Source organism: Leptonychotes weddellii, chromosome 10, assembly GCF_054177405.1.
Source record: "Leptonychotes weddellii isolate Sample4059 chromosome 10, ASM5417740v2, whole genome shotgun sequence".
In the NCBI taxonomy this organism is placed as follows: domain Eukaryota; kingdom Metazoa; phylum Chordata; class Mammalia; order Carnivora; family Phocidae; genus Leptonychotes; species Leptonychotes weddellii.
In genome coordinates, this window is record NC_138378.1 from 105,435,146 (window position 1) to 105,458,762 (window position 23,617).

Consider the following 23,617-nt stretch of genomic DNA (forward strand, 5'->3'; position numbering starts at 1 on the left):
CCATCTCTGGCCTAGTAAATAAACTAGGTGACTATTTAAGGCCCTGGATGATGGTGGCCCACACTCTTCTTTCCTACCACCTGTCTTCGTGCTTCCTACATGCTAGCCACCCCCCTCCTTACCCTCGCGTGCAGCCACCTCTCCCAGGCCAGCGCCCTGTGTGTGTATGCCCTTTCCTCACCTGGATTGCCCTTCCCAAGCCTTTTCTGCCGATTGAAATTATACCCCTCAAGATACTCTCAGATGCCACCTCTTCTGTGAAACCTTACCCCGTTCCAGAAGGTCAGAGTTACACTCTGTGTAAAGAGTTACATTCCGTGCTTTCCCTTTGGGCCTCCACTAAGGCACGGCTTTCACCCTCCCTTGTATGCTAATTGCACACATGCCTCACCACCCCAGGGGACTGTGAGCCTGCTGGGAGTGGAGACTTTGCCCCTTTGTAACCCCCCAGCACCTTTCAAAGTAGAATAATGGCAGGTAGGATTCTATTGAGCCGGTGTGAAGCATTTCATGTTTATCCACACCAGCCTGTAAAGATATTACCCATTTTGCATATGAAGAATCTGAGATGTGGAAAGGTTAAGTAAGTTACCCAAGATCACACTGCTAGTAAATGGCAAAGCTGGCATCCAAACTAGGTCTCACTAACTGCAAAGCCTGGACTCTAACCACTGTATTATATACAGCAGGGACTCAGCAAAGAATGGTGGTGCTGAATAGGGTGCCATACCTCACCATACAAGTTTGACATTCTGTAAGTAGCATTTAAATTTGACTCATTGAATTTTAAAATATCACGGATAGGTTCTGGCTGCCTGCCTGATCACTGATTTAGTTGTCTGAATAAGGACCGTGCTCTCCTGGCAGTCTGTTCTCTGTTTGTTTCTAAGAATGCAATCTGAGTGTTTGGTATTCATTTTATAGGGATTTTCCCCTCAATGGGGCCCCCGATCATTTCACCGAGAAATGACTTTAAAATCCTGCAATGAGAGCTAATGGAATACCATTTTCAAGTAGAGCTGGACAAACTAGGAGAAACAAACAGAAAGAGGGTAATCTGGTCTTAGAATTTATGAGCTTCCCTATCTGAAAGTTTAAATTTCAACTTCTGTTGATCTTTGGGTTTATGATGAGTTTTAGTAGGTTGTTCTTTGTCTCTGGAACTTAGTATGTGTTCCTCCTTCTACTAAGAAAGATAGCTAGACACTTGCCTCCCACCCCCCGAAGCCTCGAGGGAAGCTTCATCTTCTGCATAATTTAGTTTGACTTGGTTAGGGACAGAATCATGAAGATTGAGAACCATAACCTGCTTCTGCCCATTGCCAGTCCTGTGATCATAAACCCCCAGCAGTGCTCCGGTCACTGTTGCCCATCTAGCAGCGGACCCCACAGGCCACCCCAGCGAGGGACAGGCTCTGTGTAAGCCTGAGTTTCCCGGAGTGATGTGGGAACAAATGGGTGCCAGCCCTCTGTGGAGGGACCTCATGGCAGACTTTTTGGTGGTGCCATCCTATCCTTCCAGCGGACCCACACACGTGTACGTTCGTGGTATTCGTAGCGGAAAGAAAAAAGATCATAAAACCGTTCAGCTCTTCTCTCTGGTGTTGAGAAGCAAAATGTACCTTTAAAACCTATCAGCTTGCAGATAGCACCTTTGCTGAGCTGGGAAGGTCTCCCGGCGTGTTCTGTAGCTCTTTTGAACTCATCCCAAAGGGAAGCACAGCCCCTTCTTTGCTCACTGCCAGGGGGATGTCTTTCTCGTCTCCTCCACCTCACTCTCTCCTGTCTGCTCACTTCCATCCCTGGTGCCCTGTGAGGCAGTTCTTTCCAAGCCTGCAGCAGGACGGGCGGCGCGGCCTCCTCTCTCCTCTCACTTCCACATTTGATGAGGTGGCTGCATTTTCCTAGCGGAGCTGCCACCAACACCAGTTGGAAATAGGATGTGGGCTCTGGTTTACCTTTTCTTGAAGGAAAAAAATCCATGCAAAGTCCGTTCTTTATACATCCCATTTCTCTCTGCGGTCAGAGCTGCCTCACCTAAATTTCAGACTTAACAACTCCTTTCCCTCAGTGTTCTTTTTTTGTGTGTTTTGTTGTTGTTGTTTTTCTGAGAGGGCCTCTGAAAATCGGCAGCAAAAAGGCCAGTTTGTTTAATTTAAATACACTGCAGCAAAATGAAGGTAATTGTCCACAAAGGCCATCTGCTACCTGGCAGGTATCCATGAGTCAGAGAGAGAGAGAGATAGAGACTGAAGTGTCTCCCTCTGTTACCGTGATAACAATGTAGTTCAGAGTTTCAGGTGGGTTGTGTGCGTGTGTGTGCGTGTGTGTGTGTGCGCGCAGAGGGTACAGTTATCAATGCTCCACAGAGGGCAATAACTCCAAATCAGGCTTTTTGCCACGAACCACTCTGGGCTTGGTTACCTGATTGTAATGTGTACTAAGGAGATAGGAATAAATTCATACCTGTTCCATGAAGAAAAAGAAGGGAGGGAGATAGTATTTATGGAGCCCCTACTGTGTGCCAAGCACCATTCCCGGGGATGTTTAAACACAGCTGAGCATGGTGCAAATCATTCGGCTAAAGACAGTGGCTTTCTCCCTTTGTAGCCGGCTCTCTCTGCCACAGCCTGTGGGCTCCTGTCTCTGCTCACAGTGTCCTCACGTCACCTCTCTGGCATTCTCTGTACCTGCTTTGGCTCCAGTATTAGATTTGTGTCATAGACAAGAGACTAAGTCATAATCACTGTACTCTCCTTTCTCACATTTCCCACCTTCATTGGAAATTAATTGTCCTGTTGAAGATCATGGTTAGCTTCAGTTGTGAGAGGTCTCAAACTAATCCATGTTCCTTCTACCCTATTAACACTATGCTATGCCTTGGATTCTCCTAGCAGTTTGAGGCAATTAGAAGACCCAGGTACTAGTCTTAGCCTTTCTGCTCATTTATTTGGAACCCCCTGACCTCGCTAGGCCTCAGTCTCTTCAAATATGAAATGAGTGTTGGACTAAAAAAAGAGGCTATTTTCTTGGGGTCATGAACATTCTGAAATTATAAGCCTAATTTCTGAGTCCTTTTCTTAGAATGTGATACCTCGTTTTCTCAGGTTCTCAGAGTCCTTGCCAATTTAGAAGTGAAGAGCCAGCCGACCAAAGAGCTTCTCAGATTGGAATATTTTCCAGCTCTGTATTTCCAGCAGAATTGTTTCTAACTACAAGGGACCTCAGTATTCAGAGAACCTGAGTTACAGGGCATTTATTGTGTTGAGTTATTGGTGACTGGCCCGTGCTGCATTCAAGCCTTTGTTATAGGTTGTATTACAACAAGGTCCCACTGTCCTTGTATCAGGAAGCCTTCAAACACCAAGTAGCATTTTGTAGACCTTCCCTAGCTTCCCCAGGCTAATTGACCCATCCTGGCAGCTCCAACCAGTGGCGCAAGAGTGTTTTATACCCTCATTGGACAGCTTATCCCCATCCCCAGGAGCCACCTGACTAGTTCTTCCACCTTTACTGATTTCTGTGTGATTCTCAGGTTCCCCATAACCTCAAGGTTCCAACCGTGATGTGGCCCCCAGCCTCCTCCTCTAGAAAACCATTCTAGAATTTGGTTTTGTGGTGGGTGGAGTGCTTGGCATTCTTCACAGGGAGGTCCTGCCTGGCTGAATGTAAAACCCAATCTGGGCTTTTGAGACAAGGTAAAATTTCATAGTGTAGTGCTCCAGCTTGATTTTGAGTGTATCTGTCTGGCCCAGACCTACTGAGGGCAGAGAATGAACAGACCCTAACCAGGATCATCAGTGACTGTCAGCATGCCCAGAGTGCTGCTGCTCGAGCTCTGTGTGCTCTCTACACTCCAGCCTGTGGTCATATAACTGGAAGGACCTATTGAAACTCTGTCTGTCTTGAGCTAGCCCCTTCCTTGTTACAGTCACCTGCTCCCTGCACCTCCTCACAGGCTTCGTTTGCATGAGCCTAAATGGGCAGCATCTCTGGTACTGACTCCACTCGTGAGAAGGGTAGGTTAGATAGAGAACACGCCATGCTGAGAACCCTCAGAGCATCCTTCACTGATAGCGTGATTGTGACCAAAGCAAAGCCATGATGACTTGACATTTTCGAGATGAGGTAACTTGGCAAAAGTTACAGAATCATAGAGTTTTAAACCTGAAAAGTACTTCAGACATCATCTACTTGATGCCACTCAGTTTATAAATGAGAAGACTGCACCTCAGAAAAATTAAAATGCATGTGCTGTACAGTCCAAAGAAAATCCCAGGTCTCCCGACATCTAGGCCATGCCCTTCCTGCTGAGCTACACCACATATGTGTCCACCCCAAAGCAGTGGAGAGAGCTAGGATTCCATCTCTGAGCCTGCAGCTTTCCCTCCTCTTCCCAGTCATGGAATTTGCGGCAGAGAATCGTCTCCAGGGCCTGTGATTATTGACAAAGCTGTTACTATTGTCCAGCATCAGGACAAGCTCATTTACTCGGGAACTGAGGCACGTTCCCCAAGCAGGTAAAATGTTTTTTGATTATATATCTTTGCCTCTATTCTCATTCATAGTCCTCTTTCCCTGGGTCTCTGACCTTTCACGAGGGCCTCTGGGCTTGGTCTCTCATATTCCAAAAGCCTCCCTCCCATTCCTTCTCAATCAAATGTCCTTCAGATGGGACTGCCCCAGTAATGTATGAAGAAGAAAATCAGCCTGAGCATATGAGTTACCTATTGCTGTGCAACAACTTACCCCAAAACCTACTGGCTTCTTAGAACAAATGTTTATTACCTCACAGCTTCTCTGGGTCTAGAGTCCAGGTGACGGCAAGCTGAGGGTCAGGGTCTCTTACAAGGCTACAGGCATCTCAAGGCTCAACAACTCACATGGTTGTTGGCAGGATTCTTCATCAGCTGCTGGACTGAGGGCCTCCATTCAATGCCAGCTGGTGGCTGGAGGCTGCCTCAGTTCCCTGTCACGTGCGCCTCTCCACAGGGCAGCTCACAAGATGGCAGCTGGCTTCATTAGACTGAACAAACAGGAGGGAGAAAGAGAGTATATGGGCAAGACGTAAGTCACAGTCGTTTCTAAGCTAATCTCAGAAGTTACATCCCATTCACCTGGCTCAGGAGCCACCGTCCCTGCGCCCAGCCTGTATTCCGGGGGAGGGGATTACACAGGAGTGTGACAGTGGGGGCAAGGGCATTGGAGGCCGTCTCAGAGCTCTGCCCGCCGCATTTATTCATCCAGTTAAGCATCTCACACAAAGCTTTATCGATGACTGATAGATTTAGTGCTCCCTGGAGATTATTGCCTGCTCTGGCTACGTTCCCACTTTCCATTACTGAAGAAAAAGGGTCAGAAATGTGATATACCTCATTGTCATTTAACAAACGTTTATTAAGCATTTACATGTGCTAAGCACAATGGTAAGGAGATAAAATTTGAGAGGTGAGGTTAATGCTGTTCAGAGTTCTGGGGAGCATAGCAGGAAGACCTGATCTGACCCTAGAGGACGGAACACTGAAGCAAACATCTAGAGGAGCAGCAGGAGCTAGTCCGACCACGCTGGGGGGCTCGGAGCTTCTGGCAGAGAGGCCTCCAGGCAAGGGCCAGCCGAGTCTTTCTGTAGATTGGAGCAACTGTCACCCGTCCTTTCACTTTCTGAGCCAGCCAGTGACGGTCACGGACATCCCTGCGCTAATGTTTACCTCCTCCGAGACCCACCCTAGTCTCTAGGCCTTCCTGAAGCCACAGCCTCGGGCCTGAATGAAGTGTGTGCATATCAATTGGCTGTGGTTTGTGCCTCTCCCATGCCAGTTGTGATTTATTGACCTACCAGGATGCCAAACTGGTGTTGCTCTGCTGGAGCCAGAATTCACAGAGGGCTCTGGACAGTTCATCCTACAATTGTTGTAATCCAATGTGGCCCTAAAGCCAAGGGCTGGTGCTTGACATCTTTTGGGGAAAATGGTGCCTTCCCAGCAGTCTTCACCTTTCTCTTTCTGCTGCTCTGAACAAAGACAGCTTCTGGAGTCTGTTCTTCATCTTCCTCAGAAAGCACGTCCTGGGCACTGATCCCAGAAAGAGGACCTGATTATTTTGAAGCCAATGGTGGGCAGTAGTTTCATTTCCTGATTCTAGAGCTTCAGCCCCGGGCATCCCTTCAGCCTCATCTCCTGTCATCATTTTCCTATTAAAATACTTGCAGAGGTTCAGTTTCATGTTCTTAAAAAGCAACCTAGTCATTCATCTCGGGTCTTACGACTCTAACATTCAGACCTCGGGCAGTGGTGCCTGGCCCAGATCTCACTGAGGGAGCTTTATTGAATAGTTGCCACATGCTTGATGCTGGGTCGGCCCTCTGCGGGGATGACAGACAACTGTCACACAGTAAAATGAGTGTGACTTTCACAGGCCACATACTCAGATAAGCAAAAAAGGAATCTTTAACAGGACTTCATGTCCCTCTTGAGTGCTCACTGTCTGAGCTGGGCACAGTCTGGACATTTCCAGGCAAACTCTGAAGAGGCTCAGCCCAGATTCTTATCCCCCTTCCTGCACCTGAGATGGGTGCTATGCCTTGGGGGACTAGTGCTGGGTGCTGTGGCACCAGGGGAAGGGTGTCCATGGCTCCAACTTGATCTGTGCTGAGGCAGTCATGTCCTTTGCTTGTGGCCTGGCCTGGTTCACACAGGCAGCGCTCCTCGCCCTGCAACTGAGGCAGCTGAATTCATAGGCTCCCCGAGCAGCCAAGGTGCACACATGATCTCAGTGAGACTCTCACTTCTCCATGACTGAGAGACAACTTTAGGCTTGTTGCCTTTGCAGCTGGAAAACCATCGGCTCCTGGGGTACATGAGGTCCTTCCTTGATGCTGTCCAAGCAACCGGGGCAATGATCTTGACTCTGTGCTCCTCAGCTCTTGGAGGCCCAAGAAAGACCCTGGCTTTGCCAGTGTCCACTACTTGTGATCTCCTGTGTCCCAAATTCTGCTGGCTTATAGGACTTTCCTGCAAAGCCAGGCCACTGCATAGACTTTCTTGCTTTTCTACAGATTCTCTTACCTCTCTCCCACCTTCATTATCTTGTTTGGATTGGGGCTGGAACTGCCGGATCTGGCTGTTCAAAAGCACTTTCCAAACCAGAGTGAATTTTATACTTTATTATTTGCCCGCCCTCCCCAAAAAATGGCCAGAAAAGCAGGGCATGAAAAAAAGAAAAGAAAAGAAAAGCAGGGCATGATGGCAATTACAGGCTAAAAGGTGGAGGTAGTTCCCCAAAATACAATGGTTAATATGTGATAATGTTATCTAACCAAAACAGGATTCCTGAGATGTTGGGAAGAAAAATATATACCCTGAAAAGATTAATAATAAATGTTTTATAAGCACTGAGAAAAATAAATAGAACATGTTTGTCAATGGAAAATTATTATAAAAGTTAAACAATAGCAAAAATAGCAAAAAGAGACTTCTTAGTATTGCATTGTATGGATAAACCACATTCTGTCAATTCATTCACCAATCAACTTTTGGTTATTTCCACTTTTGTCCTATTAAACTGTAGCTAATGAACATTTGTGTATAAGTTTTGGGTGGGCATGTGTTTTCATTTCTCTTGGGCACATACTCAAGAGTCAGGTTGCTGGGTTATATGGTAAGTTTATGTTTACCATTTTAAAAAGCTACCAAACTGTTGGGGCGCCTGGGTGGCTCAGTTGGTTGAGCGACTGCCTTCGGCTCAGGTCATGATCCTGGAGTCCCGGGATCGAGTCCCGCATCGGGCTCCCTGCTCGGCAGGGAGTCTGCTTCTCCCTCTGACCTTCCTCCCTCTCATGCTCTCTGTCTCTCATTCTCTCTCTCTCAAATAAATAAAGAAAATCTTTAAAAAAAAAAAAAAAAAAGCTACCAAACTGTTTTCCAATGTGGTTGTAGCATTTTACAGTCCCATCAGCAATGTACACGAGTTCTGGTTTTCCCACGTCTGTTAGTCTTTTTGAGTGTAGCTATTTCAGTAGATAAGTGGTATCTTATTGTAATTTCAATTTTCACTTCCCTATTGGCTCCTCATGTTGAGCATTTGTCCTGTGATTATTAGCCCATTTGTACATCATCTTCAGTGAACTATCTATTCAGATCTTTGCCTGTTTTGTAGTTGGGTTATCTTATTATTCAGCTGTAAGAGTTCTTTTTATGTTCTGGACACAAGTTTGTTTTTTGTTTGTTTGTTTAGTTCTTTTTTTTCATTTCCGCTTTCTTGACATATAAACTTGTAAGATATTTAAAGCGTATATTGGGGTGACTTGGTACACACATATATGGTGAAAGGATTCTATCTAGGTAGCTAATATATCCATCACCTCACATATTTATCTTTATGTATGAAAACTTTGAAGTTTTACTCTCTCAGCCAATTTCAGCTATACAGTAGTGTTATCAACTATAGTCAACATGTTTTACATTACATCCTCACACCTTATTTATCTTACAGCTGAAAGTTTGAACCTCTCCCTATTTCCCCCAACCCTCAGCCCCGACTACTTTTCTACTCGATTTTGACCCTTTCATTTCCACATATAAGTGAGACCATGCAGTATTTGTCTTTCTCTTTCTGGCTTATTTCACTTAACATAATGCCCTCAAGGTCCATCCATATTGTTTGCAAACAGCGGGACATTCTTTCTAATGGTTGAATAATATTCCATTGTACATACATACCACCTCTTGTTTGGCCATTTATCTGTGATGGACACTTAGGTTGTTTCCATATCTTAGCTACCGTGAATAATGCTGCAGTGAACATGGGAGTGTAGATATTTCTTCTAGATCCTGTTTTCATTTTCTTTCAATCTTTTGAAGAACTTCTATACTGTTTTCTGTAGTGACTGCACCAGTTTACCTTCCCACCAGTAGTACACAGGGGTTTCCTTTTCTCCATGTTTTCACCAATATGTATCTCTTATCTTTTTGATAACCATCCTCACAGGTGTGAAGTGATATCTCATTGTGGTTTTGATTTGCGTTTCCCTGATGATTCATGATTTTGAGCACCTTTTCATATACATGTTGGCCATTTGTCTATCTTCTTTGGAAAAATGCCTGGTTCCTCTGTCCTTTTTTTTTTTTTTTAAGATTTTATTTATTTGAGAGAGAAAGAGCACAAGCAGGGAGAGCGGCAGGCAGAGTGAAAGGGAGAAGCAGGTTCCCCACTGAGCAGGGAACCCGACGTAGGGCTCGATCCCAGGACCCCGGGATTACAACCTGAGCTGAAGGCAGACACTTAACTGAATGAGCCACCCAGGCACCCCTGGATGCCCCCCCTTTTTTTTTTAAGGTTTTATTTATTTATTTGACAGAGAGAGAGAGCACAAGCACGGGGAATGGGAAAGGGAGAAGCTCCCTGCTGAGCAAGGAGCCCGATGCAGGACTTGATCCTGGGACCCTGGGATCATGACCTGAACTGAAGGCAGACACTTAACCGACTGAGCCACCCAGGCACCCCTCTTCCGTCCATTTTTAAATTAGATTGTTTTTGTTTCTGCTGTTGGGTTGTATTAATTCATTATATATTTCATTTTTTAAAGATTTTTTTTTTTTTTTTTTTGACAGAGATAGAGACAGCAAGAGAGGGAACACAAGCAGGGGGAGTGAGAGAGGGAGAAGCAGGCCTCCCGCCGAGCAGGGAGCCCGATGCGGGGCTCGATCCCAGGACCCTGAGATCATGACCTGAGCCGAAGGCAGTCGCTTAACCAACTGAGCCACCCAGGCGCCCCGAATTCATTATATATTTAGATGTTAACTCCTTATCATATGTACGATTTTGTCCCATTTGGTAGGTTGCTTTTCATTTTGTTGATGGTTTCCTCACTGTACAGAAGCTTTTTACTTCTTTTTTTTTTTTTTAAAGATTTTATTTATTTATTTGAGAGAGAGAGAATGAGAGACAGAGAGCATGAGAGGGAGGAGGGTCAGAGGGAGCAGCAGACTCCCTGCCGAGCAGGGAGCCCGATGCGGGACTCGATCCCGGGACTCCAGGATCATGACCTGAGCCGAAGGCAGTCGCTTAACCAACTGAGCCACCCAGGCGCCCCCAGAAGCTTTTTACTTCTGATGTAATCCCACTAGTTTATTTTTGTTGCCTTTGCTTTTAGTGTCAAATTCAAAAAATCATTACAAAGACTCACAATTTTATATCAGATGTAATTTACAAATATGTTTTCCCAGTCTGTGACTTATCTTTTTATTTTTCTTAGTGGTATCTTTTTTATAATAGTTTTATTGAGATATAATTCACATACTAAATACAATTCACCATTTTAAAGCCTAAAATACAGTTGTTTTTACTATATTCAGGGAATTGTGCAACAATCACCACAGTCAACTTTAGAACATTTCATCACCTTCTGAAAGAATCCCACACTCATGGGCGCCTGGGTGGCTCAGTTGGTTGAGCGACTGCCTTCGGCTCAGGTCATGATCCTGGAGTCCCGGGATCGAGTCCCGCATCGGGCTCCCTGCTCAGCAGGGAGCCTGCTTCTCCCTCTGACCCTTCCCCCTCTCATGTACTCCCTCTCTCTCATTCTCTCTCTCTCAAATAAATAAATAAATAAATCTTTAAAAAAAAAATGTTTAAAAAAAAAAAAGAATCCCACACTCATTAGCACTCACTCCTGATCTCTCCAAGGCCCCTACCCCCAGGCAACCACTAATCTACTTTCTGTCTCTATGGATTTGCCTATTGTGGACATTTCATATAAATGTAATCAAACAATATTTGGTCTTTTGTAACTGGCTTATTTCATTTAGTACATCTTCAGGGTTTGTCCGTGTTGTAGCATGTATCCGTACTTCATTTCTTTATTTGCCAAATCCTATTTGTGGACCATTGAATAATGGTGGGGATGTTAGGAATACTGACCTCCTACACAGTCAGAAATCTGTGTATAACTTTTGACTCCCCCAAAACTTAACCACTAATAGCCTACTGTTGATCAGAAGCCTTACCCATAAAATAGTCAGTTAACACATATTTTGTGATATATGTATTATATGTATTCTTACAATAAAGTGAGCCAGAGAAAAGAAAATGTTGAAGAAAATCATAAAGAAAATACATTTACAGTTGTGAGCTATTCATAAGTTATTTTGAGGGTCAAATGCGATAATGTACGTAACTGTGTTTGCAGACAAAAATGAAAGATGTTTGTGTATCATTTTCCAACTGCGTGGCCCCGACCCCACTCAGATCCTGGACCCTGCTACTCTGCTCAGTCTACCTGCAAGGCCCCCCCTCTCCATACTAGCCTCTACTTTCCCTCCCACTTTTAGTTCAGTCTAATGGTATTCTCTCCCTCCTCCCTCCCCCCTCTTCCTTTCCTTTTTTCCTTTTCTTCTTCTCTGCAGTCCTGGAGGCAGCCTGACTCCTTCCTTTCAAATGTGATTGTGCAGTGCACTGCCCCACTGAACTGCAGCTGCCTCGGCGGGCTTAGGTTGACTGAGAAAAAGGACTTTCTGCTTCCTCCAAGAGGTAAGATACCTGAGATAACATGTTTTATCTCTTTGATTCTCCCAGGCTCAGGCCACAGGGTCACCACATACATCGCCCACTCACGGAGGCGGCCGCCCAATGCCCATGCCTGTCCGCTCCATGTCTGCTGGCTCCACCCCCACCCACTGCCCACAGGACCCACTGAGCGGAGTCGGGGGAGACATGCAGGAGGCGTTTGCACAAGGTGAGATTCGGGAGCAAAATATAATGGAGAGCTAGAGGGGTTTGGCAACATGAACAAGATTCCTACTGAGATTTTTCCAGTTTCTTTTTTTGTGCGTGCTTACTTTCAATGATCAGATTTTCATATACAGTATAAATAAGTCAAGTGGTTGGTCCTTTCTCATTAGATGGGCTGGGCTCCCAACGGGAGGTCAACAGGCTTTGTATGTTTGTGAAGACCAGGCCTCCAGGGCTTCTGTGCTCTTTTTTCTGGGTTTGGGGAAGTGACTTGTCCTTTGGGCTTTGCCTCCTCCTCCTCAGGAGGAATTGGATGGAACAATTCCTGAAGTTGTGCTTTGCCTGGAAAATCTTTAGAGCAAGTAAGAGGAGGAAGAGTGGAACTCTAAATAGGACCTTGCTGGAGGCCCACTGGGCACAGGATTGCCACGACTGTCTGAGGAGCTAGCGGCCAGCTGCGTGGTAGAGGTGGGGGCAGACGCTGCGGCCAAGGAGTCTCGGTAGGGTGGAGACAGAACAGGACGGTGGAGCTGCTGTAGAGCAACGTCCTGCCTCAGGCCATCTGGGAGCCGTGTTGGTTCTGGAATCCAACTCTCGAATGCGGCTAAGAAGCGTGCAGCTGACAGGGTCCTACTACGCAGGTAGAGAAGAAGAGGGGGTGAACGAGGCCTTGGGTGCCTGGTGGCCCCGACGTGCCAAGGAGCGGGTGGAGGTGCCCGGCGCCGTGCGTGGGGCCTGGCGGACCGAGGCGTGCACTCACTCGCTTCTCCACGCCCACCCACCTGGCATCGCCGTCTGCTCTGACTGTCCTCAGGTACGAGGAGAAACCTCCGCAATGACCTGCTGGTGGCCGCTGACTCCATCACCAACACCATGTCATCCCTGGTGAAGGAGCTCCACTCAGGTGAAGCCCAGAGCTCCCGCCCGGCCCCACACCCTGCTCCCTCGCCCACCGCCATAGAACGTGCGGCCGCAGCCCGCGCTGCTTCAGCTCCGCGCTCCGTCTTCCCGCCGTCTAGGAACGGCCCGGACGGCGTCCCCCAGGGAGCCTCTGTCCCGCACGTGTTCACTCACACGTGTTCACACACACACGCCCACACGTTCTGTTTCTCTGAAGGCCGGCCCTGTAGAACAAGTGCAGTCCAGCATCTCCACGCGCATGCAGTCAGCCCCTGTCCCCCCACTCCCCGGGCTGCCCCCCCCCACCCTCCATCCACAGCCACTCTTTCCCCAGGGCTGCTCGGCGCCTCACTCGGAAGCTTTCCTGGATGACTGGAACCGAATCAGCCACAAAAGCTTCTGGACTTTCTCCCAGCTGTCTTTCTGCTCTCTCCTATTTGATTTGGTCTTGAAACCCTATTCTCTCCTTTTGTCCGTGACTAGGCTCTGATCTCACGTGAAGTTCGTGACCTGCATCTGTCGCTCTTGACCCCTCTGTTCAGTAGTACGTGTGGCTCCTTCTTCAGTCTCTCCCGCACCTAGCTCTTTCAGTGACTTCCTGGAGACTCTTACCTTATTGTTCCCCTTATATAAAACCCAGGAAAGAGAGAAGTAACAAAAGGCTGTCCCCATATTGTCATATTTTCAAGAATCCCCATGACTCCCTTGGTTTTGTAACTGCCAGGTATTTACTAATTTGTTTACAGTGGTCAGATTCCCATGTTCCATATTAGACAGACGGGTTCCCTTCCTAGGTGCTACAGATGGCCCTCTGTTGTTTCTTTTCAGCTAATGGAGGACTTTTAAATACCTTGGAGTAGCTTAACAAGGTTATTAAAAACGTAAAGCAGGTTTTCCATGGGCTGTTCAAACACATCCACTGAAATCATCAGTCCCCGCCCTGAGGACGGGGAAGCCTCGGGTATGTCCTCAGACCTTTGAAGGAGAAAGCATATGCCTATGACTGGCCCGCAGTTCCCTCGCAAATCTGCTGATTTCCACTTAGAAGAGAATAAATGCGTCGCCCAGGTTGGTTTTTCCGTGGCAGTTAAGATGCTGGTTGTCCCTCGCAGGGAGTGTGAAGGTGATGCTGCCTCCATTCTGGTACCATTTCTCAATCCTTGTCAGAAGCACTGTCCTCTCCATAAACACACATAGAAGAGGTGACTGCCTTTGAGATGACTTCACAGGTGATTAGCAAGTCCCTTCTCTGATACAGTTTCCCACAGAAGCCAGAAATCCCACTTTTAGAGGGAATTTCAGGCCATGGAGGTTAATCACACTGGGTCTCCCGACCACTTACTAGGATTTGGGCAAGACCAGTAGCTCGTGAGCTCATCACACTAGGAGGAGAGGTAACTGGACACTGTTAAACACACAGCACCCAGAGACCAAATAGCTTCACAAAACGTAAAAGGTTATGAGCTATCTCTCATGGCAGGAAAGGATGGTTTTAACACAATTCTGTGATGTATTTGGAAGGTACCTCAGAGATCACATTGTCAAGTCCCCTTTAGAAAGGCAGTGAGTGATTATCAGAAAAGCGATTGCCTGAAGTTGTGCATCTTGAAGGGGCAAAGGCCAGTCCTAGAACTCAGGTGCCGAGGACACAGCCAGTGTTCCTGCTGCCACAGCACCCTTCTGTCTGCACAGGACCGGAGGTCAGGTTTGCGGGCCCACAATGGCCCCTTTCACTGATGCTCTCCTCTCAGGCCCTGAAGTCCATGGGTAGGTGTGGACTAAGTCCGCACGTGACACTGCATCCTTACAGAGTGCAGAACTAGACACCCTTTACATGTGAGGCTGCCAGTTTCCCAGTGAATGGAAAAGGCTCACCCAGCACCCACACATGTTTACTATCACTGTTGGAGTTTGTGTTAGGATGAGGTGAGATATTCAGATTGTCTTTAAATATTTCCCATGCCATGTGCACATATTATTTATAGCCATAGCTTCTCCTCCTCATCTTTTTTTTTTTTTTTTTTTTTAAGATTTTATTTATTTGACAGAGAGAGACACAGCGAGAGAGGGAACACAAGCAGGGGGAGTGGGAGAGGGAGAAGCAGGCTTCCCACGGAGCAGGGAGCCCGATGCGGGGCTCGATCCCAGGACCCTGAGATCATGACCCGGGCCGAAGGCAGACGCTTAACGACTGAGCCACCCAGGCGCCCCTCCTCCTCATCTTTTTAAAGATATTTTCACAAATAATAGAATCTTAGGGTTGGAAAAGATCCTAGAAGTCATTTAATCCAGCTTACTGCCCAATATAAAAGTCTTCTGTTTGAATATTTCCAGTGAGCTCATTCATGACCAGCTCCCATCACAGTGAAGTTCTTCCTTATCAGGGAGCCAAAATTTGCCTTTCTGTAAGCAGTTTATCCTCATCCCATCCTCTGAAGCTACCCAGAGTAAGTTCAGGCCCTCCCATGTCTATTAATTTAGCCTTTCAAGTATTTGATGGCAGGTAACACAACTGTCCCCAAGCCTTCTCCTCTTGAAGGCGACCGTTCACTGTTCCTTCAGCCACTCTTAATGTGACATGGTTTTCACTTCACCATTTTGCTTGCCCACGCTAGGATGTGGCCAAGAACTTCAAGGCCCCAGTTCAAAGTGAGTTCCCAGAGTTGAGCACACTTCTCCCTATCACAGGGGACCTGCTCCCTGCAGAGCACAGTGAACTGTGACCTCCCTGAGCAAGGGCCCTGGGAAGGCAACCTGAGAGGCCATTAGCTTTTTCCACGCAGCCACTTTGCTGTTCAGTCATTTTAAGTTTGTTGTCAGCTAAAACTTCTAGTTTTTGGTTCTTTTCTCTTAACAGAAGCTGGTGTTACTCTAGGTATTCCCCACCGTGTACTTTGACGGTTGCTTTCTTGAACCTGAATGCCAGATACTCGGTGTAGATGTGGTCACCTTAGGGAAAGCAGGCATTGAGAAAAAGCAGCGACCTCCACCCCAGTCACCAGGGAAGCCAGCCACAGAGCCCGTAGCAGGATGGGTGACCTCAGCCTGCACTGCCCCTAAGGACTCAGAGCTCATGGGTAAAGAGTGGTAGCATGTGCACCATGCATGGGGCAGGCTAGGTGGGTGTCAGCACCCTTGGAGGCCTATGACCGTAAGCCTTTAGCTAGGGCTTCATCCCAAGCCTGCTAAGTCATTCCCTTCACCCTCGTCCTATGCTTGTGCCATGCTGAAGGGTCACTGGCCACCTTGGACTTGTTTTCACAGCAGAGGAAGGTGCAGAGGAAGAAGAGGAGAAGCAGCAGAATGGGAAAGACAGAGGTAAAGGCAGCTCGCAGGACCCCTAGTTTGAGTGGGAGGCAGAGCTGCACAGCCCCTGAGGGAACCCTCCCCCATTTCGTTTCTGCTTTTCTTCCTGCTGCCAGTTTCCCCAAAGCTTTTAGATCCCCACAGTGCCTTCGGCCTGCTTTTCCCAACTGACCATCAAAGAGGTGGTGGTGTCTGGCGATCAACAAAAGCCTCCTGATTTCCTAATACTATGATAGATGGTTCGGACATAGGAAGTAGATACCAGGAAAGCACACAACATGACCCTTTGCCTCCAGGAGTTTATAATATAGTTAGGGAGGCAAGACAGAGATATGCAAAATAAATAGGAGATAAAATGAAGTGGCAGGAAAAGTTAATCATCAAACTTTGTGTGATTACAAATACAAGAAGGGTTTCTGGAAAGGAAGAGATTATTGTGGGCAGAATAGCTAAATGGTTTTGTGACCTCAACAGAGGAATTAAAAGCAATAAAGAAAGGTATCAGTAGAGGAGAGTAATGCCTTCCTAGTTTTATTGTATATAAAACCTGCTTAATAACTTGTTATGTACAAAGAGCTGTGCTAAATGATGTCCACATATTAGCTAATTAATACTTAACAACCCTGGAAGATATATAATGATGTCCCGATTTTACCAGTGAGAAAATAAGCTCTTTGAACTGGGTCTTTCTGACTCTACACTCCACACTCTTCATCTTCATGTGTCTGTGTTATGCTGAACGCATAACATTTGAGAGTTAGCTGTTATTTCTGTCCTATATTAATATGTCTATTTCTGGATTCCTCCAAAACATAAGCTCCACAAGGTGGAGATTTGGGTCTCTTTTGTTCAGGATGTATCCCCAGTGTCCAGAACAGTGCCCGGCACAGAGTGGGGTATCAGTAAATGAACAAATACAGGGAAAGAAGCCGGGGGATGTGCTAAAGTGCTGTCAGGCAGAGAGTGGGAGCGGCCCCGAGGAGGCTGGGCTGTGGAAGGTGCGCCCACTCTCGCCACCTCTGCTGGATGCTCTGCACTGAGCACACCCTTTTGGTCTGAATTCATCGCCCACGAGGCAGGATTCAAGACAGGGCTCCGAGTGGTGAAATAACCTGCACGGGAAGTAGCTGTTAGAGCGGGATTCCGCCCGGGCCGCTAACGCCAGCGCCCGTGCTTTCTTCTGAGTGGCAGGTAGACTAGGCAAGGGGAGAAAAGCTGTAAGGAAGGGTGGGAAGAAGTTGAGTGGGAGCCGCAGGCAAAGAAGGTGCGATGGGGAAGGAGAAGCACCTGGGGATGAGGGTCTGCAGCACTGCTTGCCCGCAGGGGCTGGCGTGGGTAAGAGAGGCAGTCCCCACCAGGACTCCGAGACTGCCAAGGAGGAGACTGGGAGGAGAGGAGAAACATATTCCAGGTGCCACAGTTGTCTGCGAGGCTGTGGACGGTAACTGTGAGGAATTGAGGAGGACGACATATTTGGCATGGCCACCAAAATGTCACGAGTAGAGGTCAGCCATGTTGGAGACATCTAGCAGTACTGTAGGGCATGGTAGAGACGACCGACTTTCTGGGCTGAGAGTGGACCAGGAAGAAGGCAGGAGGGTTGTCGTGCAAGAGGCAAAGAGGGGAGGAGATGCACAGAGATACATTTACACTCCACAAACACGTGCTCTGGTCACACACGCACACACACGCAACCCAACCAGATCCCGGCGTTCATGTGGAATGTTCTTGGCTGAAGACGTAACAGCTGCTGCTTTGGCCTCTCTTCCCTTTGACCCTTCCTTCCCCGTAGCTTTTCCCTTGGCTTCTCCTCAGCCTCCCTGCATTCCTTGCAGCACACGGACAGCGGCGCTGACCACGTGGGCCTTGCCCTGACTGGACTGCGGCCCCGGTCCTGCTTCAGGTCTGGGTGCGGGCTGCGTCTCACATGTGGATGGGCATGGCTTCCCTTGCCTGGTGCCTCCTGGTCTTGGGGGCCTCTGTCTGCACCCGTGTTCCCTGCCAGCCTCTCTCCTTTCTGCCCCTCCTGCTCTCAGTGTCTCCCCATCTCTCTTCCAGTGCACACACCAGCGTTTCTGTCTGTCCCTGAGAGACCTCGTGAGAGCACCTGAGTTTCTGTTTCTGTGGCTTTAGGTGCCATCCCAAGGGAAAGAGTGTTAAGAGTCGGGGTGAGACGTGGGTAGGGTTTTAAACAAATGTTTGACTCTCAGGTCCCAGGATGTGTTTTTGTAGCTGCACCGTAGGGTGTATGTGGGTAGGGGTATAAGCCACGGGTTTTTACAGAGGGACCTTACTGTCTGCCGTGGTCTGGGCATGAGATTTTACTGTAGACCAACACGGCAGTAACTGGTGTCACCAAGGCATTAGAGAGCAGTAACTACCAACCAGGGAGACAGGAGGTTTGCTTCTTTGGGGTTGAAATCATGCTGACCTCACATAAACACAACTTGGTCAGCACCCTGTCAGGCAGACATAGTCTGCTCACTGCAAAAACCGTAAGAACCAAATGGGCACTTCCGAAGAATTCATGACCAAGCTGGACTTCCTGACCACATTCACCCCTCCCTCAGCCCCCTCGCTGCCCTCCCCTGGGGAATGCTTCTGCTCCACTGGCATGCCCTTCTGACTTTGCAGCCCCTCACTGCTCACCTGGAGTGCTGAATACTTGTAACCAAGACTACATAGATGAGACAGACTAATATATTGCTTCAGAGCCCGAAATTCATCTCAGCCCCTCCAGAGCCTCATCTGGTGCTCCTTTGTCCTTCAGAATTGCCTCTCCAGAACCTGCCACCCACCGTGTTGGGAGCTGTAAATCCAGTTTGCATGCTCTGAGAACGCTGGTGCATGTCTGGTAGACTGACAGCAGGGGCCCTGTGTGAATTCTCAGGCTTTTGAGGGTGCAGGCAGTGTTCAAGATTTCAGGGTGAGCGGGAATGATTTAGTATTCCCAGGCGATATGCCTGCAGGCAGGAAATACTGCCTATATCAAAATTGAATTACTTCTCACCTTGGTCACTTTCAGAACCAAGGGATGGGCCTTGCCCCATGATGTAACTGCTCCCCAGATTTAGGGTGGCTTCATTTCCATGGTAGTACTATTATTCTCCTTCTCCTAAGAGACGTCTGTCTCCAAGGCTGTTTTATGTTCGTGGCAGCTGCTGGTTGTAGGTAGCGTGACTCTCCCGGCCCTTTTCATACCTGGTTGGGAAAAGTCAGCATACGGGGCAGAAAGGGGAGAGGCGAGTCTAGAAGCCCTTGCGTCCGTGGGGCGGCTGGTGAGGAGACCCCGGCCGTGACCTCTGTGTGTTGTTTGTGTTCGTGTTGTACAGGTTAGCAGAGGAGCTGGGACAGAGGGAGCGCAGGTGAGTACAGTGTTCTCTGCCCTCCCCACGGCCCCTTTCCCTTTGTAGCCAATGTCTTTGTCCCCCCTCCTCCCTTGCCCTGGTCACACTTTCCAAGCCAGAGCTGTCCTAAAGGGTGGAGATTCAAGTTAAGGTTTTCCTTTAAAGAGCCCAGCCACACCTGTTCCCTTTGGTGCAGCCCCGCCATTGTACCCTCTTGGCCCCTTTCCCGGGCTCCGACCCATCTTGCACTACACTGGGCCTGGCCTGGGCTTCAGGCATGGCTTGGTGGCCCGTGTGCCTGGATGTCGCTGGCAGGCTGAGAGCTGCTGGCTGAACCAGGCTCTGGGAGCAGGCGGCAGAGGCCGTCTGGCCACCTCTGCCACCTTGCTCCTGATGGCCCACGGGCCACTGTCATTTCTCTCCAGGGGTCCAAACCACTGCCAGTGCCCCTGGGGTTCCGACACCCAGAGCTGTGACCTGCCCACAGACTGAATTTCCATCGTGCAGGATCACCCTCACTGCATAAGGCCGCCCGAGCCCCTTCCCGTGGTGCCTGTCAACCCGCACTGTCTCACGTCCTAAAACGGTTAATGAAAGCACAGATTTCCCCAGAGGACAGTGCTCATTGCTTTAGGAATTAGTCTTCCGCACCTTTCCATCTAAGGACCTTAACTCCTCTCCCCCCCAGTTCTGAGATACTGCGGCTTTGGGGCCTGCTCACTAGAAAGAAGGGATGAAAATAATAGGACAACCAAGTCTGTTCAGGAGAAGAGTTCTTTCAAGGATAGATGTCTTTGGTTTGGCCATGAGATGTCTGTTTGTCGATCTTGCCTTCCCTCCCCTCCCGCACTAGTTGTGTGTAAGTCAGGCCGTGGTCCTCCGTTACAGATCTTCCAGGCAAAAGAGCCAGGGCTGCAGCCCCATAATCCCAAAAAAGGAACTTTCCCAGGCCCTTCCGAGGAGTCCCATCCTGGAGCAGCCTCCCAGCCCTTTCCCGATCGCCCGGCCCCCATCGGCACCAGGCCTGGAGGGGTTCTGTTCTGCTCCCGCTGCGGGGCCAGCTGTCTCTGAGCCCGCACTGACTCAGGGATGGTGCGAGCACACGGGCCGCAGAAATTCTCCCGCTGCCCTGGAAAGCTCAGGGCCTCCAGGGCTTGGGCTGGGCTCTACCTAATCTCACTGCACATTCAGGCAAGGCCCTTCCCAACAGCAGGCCTAGGCTGCCCCAGCCAAGGAGGCTGTCAGGATCTGACTTGCCCCTCAGGAGCCAGCCAGAGCCCCTCTCCCCGGGGCACAGAGGAACTGGGGGATAAGGAAAAGGCACGCTGGAGCCATCCGACCCCCCCTCTTCATGCAGATGAGGAAACGAAAGCCCACGGCCTGGGAGCTTGGTGCCAGAAGTAGACTGAGAGTGGCGTCTCCTGATGCTGTCCTCTGACCCTGTCGGGAGTTCCAGGAAACTCACTAGTAGTAGAGAGTCAGATGAAAAGCGTAAAAACTCAGGTGGCTCAGTTTCACAGACCCTTACATTTCTGCCCTCCTCCGGCCTGAGGCTAAGGCTGTCTTCCCTTCCACCCAGTATTTATAGGCACCTCTCCAAGCTCGGTGCCCTCCTCAGTCACAATCCTTCTTCCCAAAAAAACACCACATTCCAAACCTTGCACTGTGAACCCAGTTCTTTCTTCCTGGAAACGTTTCCTGACCCTGTGACCTCAGCAACGACTGCAAAAACTCCAGGTGCCCCAGAAAAGAGAATACCCCTTTCCCTAAAAGGGGGCATGAGTGTTCTCAGTTCTTTGCATCTCCTGAGTTGAAAGGTAACCATCCCAACAGCCCCATCCCAGGACACTGTCTCGTCCCCAGCAGATGTTAGCATTGGCTCGCAGGCCCTCGGTAGTGCCCGTGAGTAACAGCGTGTCTGTCCTGCACAGGGGACATGCAGCAAGCTGGCGTTGACATGAGGAAGGCGAGGCCCTCCCCCAGAGGCGCATTCCAGTCCATCTTTCCGCTGCACACCTGGACCAGGCTTGTGGGCTGCCAGACGTCACTACCTGGCAGGGAGAGGGGAGCCCGAGCCGGTGGGAAGTGGGAGGGGCTGCCCGCTGCCGCCGCCGGTGGGCCTCCCCCTTGCGCAGTCCTGCATGAACTAGCATCTTCATCACTCCCCTCGGGCCACGGTCTCATCTCTGCAACAGGAATTTACCGGGAGGTTGAAAAGAGAAAAGAAACAGCACGAATCTCCTGTGTGTGTGACCTGATGGAGTTCTTGCCGGCACATGGGGTGCTCCCCAGGGTGGGGGCCCAAGTTTCCTTCCTACCTTTGACCTTTAAGAACCGACAAATTTTCTTCCCTGTACCGTGCAAAGACAGCTTCAGGCCTTGCTCAGTCTTACAGACATTCACACCCTGGCCACAGTGCTAAAAATAGCCTCCTTCCTTTCTCTCACACTGGTTAGGCTTCCGCCCGCCCTGTTTGATGCTGCTGCTCTGCAGCCTAGGCGGGAAGGGGGAGCAGAGCGCTCTGCACTGCAGCCCCGGACGGTTCCCACCCCCCGCCGGCAGCCAGAGGATTCTCTTCAGCCAAGGCCGCGGCCGGCCAGGCAGGGAGCGCTGACCCCCGCCGGGCGCTGTGCTCGTGCCGCCTCTCCCCTGCTCGGGGTTCCATTCTGCTCTGGCACACATGATAATCAATCCCAATTCCCGGTGATTTTCATTTATTTTTTTCTGCTCCCTGGGCTCCAGAATGTTATTTTTAGTAGGAGAACGGCTATAAATATTTATAAAGGGCAGTGACTGGAATGAAGTGAGAGGCCCCACAGCTGGCTTTCTCGTCGCCCCCCCCCCAACACACACACCTCTGCAGACCCCTGCCCGCTGCCTGAGGAGGCTGGGGCAGGGCCAGTGGGCTCAGCCTGTAGCCACACACGGAGAGAGTCGCATGGAAACCTCGTGAGGGGGCAGTCAGGGTGACACGGGTGGGCGTAGCTCTGCATCCTTCCCTCTCACAGTCCGCGCTCCCTCCCTAACTCCCACTCCTGAAGGAGGTGAAGGTTCGTGTGAGGGCGTGCTGTGCCCCGCAAGGCCCAGTGCCCCGATGTCATGAATACCAGGTGTGAGGGGCAGGTGCAACTTGGATCGTTCCAGCTTGTGAGAGCAAAAAGGAAATGGGAGCCTGAGGAGAAGCTCCCAGGCCAGTGGAGGCCTTCCCTCCCGCAGCAGCTCCTGAGCGCTGCATAGGCCCCAACTGTGGCCAGCAGGGAGCCGAGGCCCTCCACGGCCAGCAGGGGCCCTGGGAAAATGAAAGCACTGGCGAAAAGGTTCTCCCACACACTGAGGAAACGGGGATCCAGTCTTGCCTAGAGGGCCGGATGGGGCAAGAATGAAAGCGACCATATGGAAAGTTCTGGGGGACACACCGTACCCACCGATGGTGAGATTAGGTATGCGGGGGTGCTGCAACAAGGTCTCAGGGATGATCCTGTGGGGTGACTATGTGCTTCCCCCACAATCCGGACTTTCCACACTTTGTACCCTGCCCCTGAGGACAGGGCAGAATCCCACCTCCCAGTTGCTCACATGAACTGCTTGCTGCTTCTGGAGCAGAAACAGCCAAAGAACAGTCAGATTAAAAGCACCAGTGGCTCCAAAACAGCCAAGTGCTCAGGCCAGCTAAGGTGCACGTGGTGCGTGGCAGTGTCCTCTGGGCCCCGGGCGTGACCCTCCACATCTGGGAGGCTGCCCAACTCCACCGCTCAGCAGGTCCTCGCCCCAAGGAGGAGCCTCAACGTCTTCAACCACCGGAGAGGCTCTGGACTCTCAGCCTCTCACCTGCACCTGGGGGGTGGGAAGCGTGACCAGAGAGCCACAGGGATGAGCTCAGATGGCAGGAGGACGGTGCATGGGGTGTGGGGTTTTATACAAATTCTTGTTGACAGCTGCGTTCTTTTACAGCTAGAATATCCACCATTATCCAAGGCCCCGAGGTGCCTCCTGACTTCTCGGCATCTGCTGTAGAATGCAGATCCGTATCAGAAGTTTGAAGCAGGTCCCTTGCTCAACTCTGACCTAGAACACAGGTGTCACCCTGTGGGGAGGGGCACTTCCTTCTTAATTGCTCTGTGACCATTTAGGAGTCTAATTTAACCTGAGTAGAGGATCTTTTTTTTTTTTTAAAGATTATTTATTTATTTGTCAGAGAGAGAGAGAGACCGAGCACAAGCAGGGAGAGCAGCAGACAGAGGGAGAAGCAGGCTCCCCGCTGAGCAGGGAGCCCGATGTGGGACTCGATCCCAGGACCCTGGGATCATGACCTGAGCCGAAGGCAGCCGCTTAACTGA

General features: G+C 49.6%; 1 protein-coding gene across 10 annotated transcripts in view; it reads left to right on the forward strand.

Moving 5' to 3' along the window:
• The window catches only part of DTNB (dystrobrevin beta), a 174,796-nt gene extending 153,274 nt beyond the window's left edge, over nt 1-21,522 (forward strand). For 4 of the 10 annotated variants that reach the window (XM_081797092.1, XM_081797094.1, XM_081797097.1 and 1 more), the window contains 5 exons: nt 11,572-11,731; nt 12,542-12,631; nt 15,892-15,945; nt 19,266-19,298; nt 21,212-21,522. In XM_081797092.1, coding sequence (XP_081653218.1) covers nt 11,572-11,731; nt 12,542-12,631; nt 15,892-15,945; nt 19,266-19,270 — 309 coding nt within the window. In that variant the 3' untranslated portion in view covers nt 19,271-19,298; nt 21,212-21,522. The remainder of the gene's footprint in view (nt 1-11,571; nt 11,732-12,541; nt 12,632-15,891; nt 15,946-19,265; nt 19,299-21,211) is intronic. The other 6 variants (XM_081797096.1, XM_081797099.1, XM_081797102.1 and 3 more) reach the window with 4 other exon arrangements.
• The last annotated feature ends 2,095 nt before the right edge of the window (nt 21,523-23,617 follow it).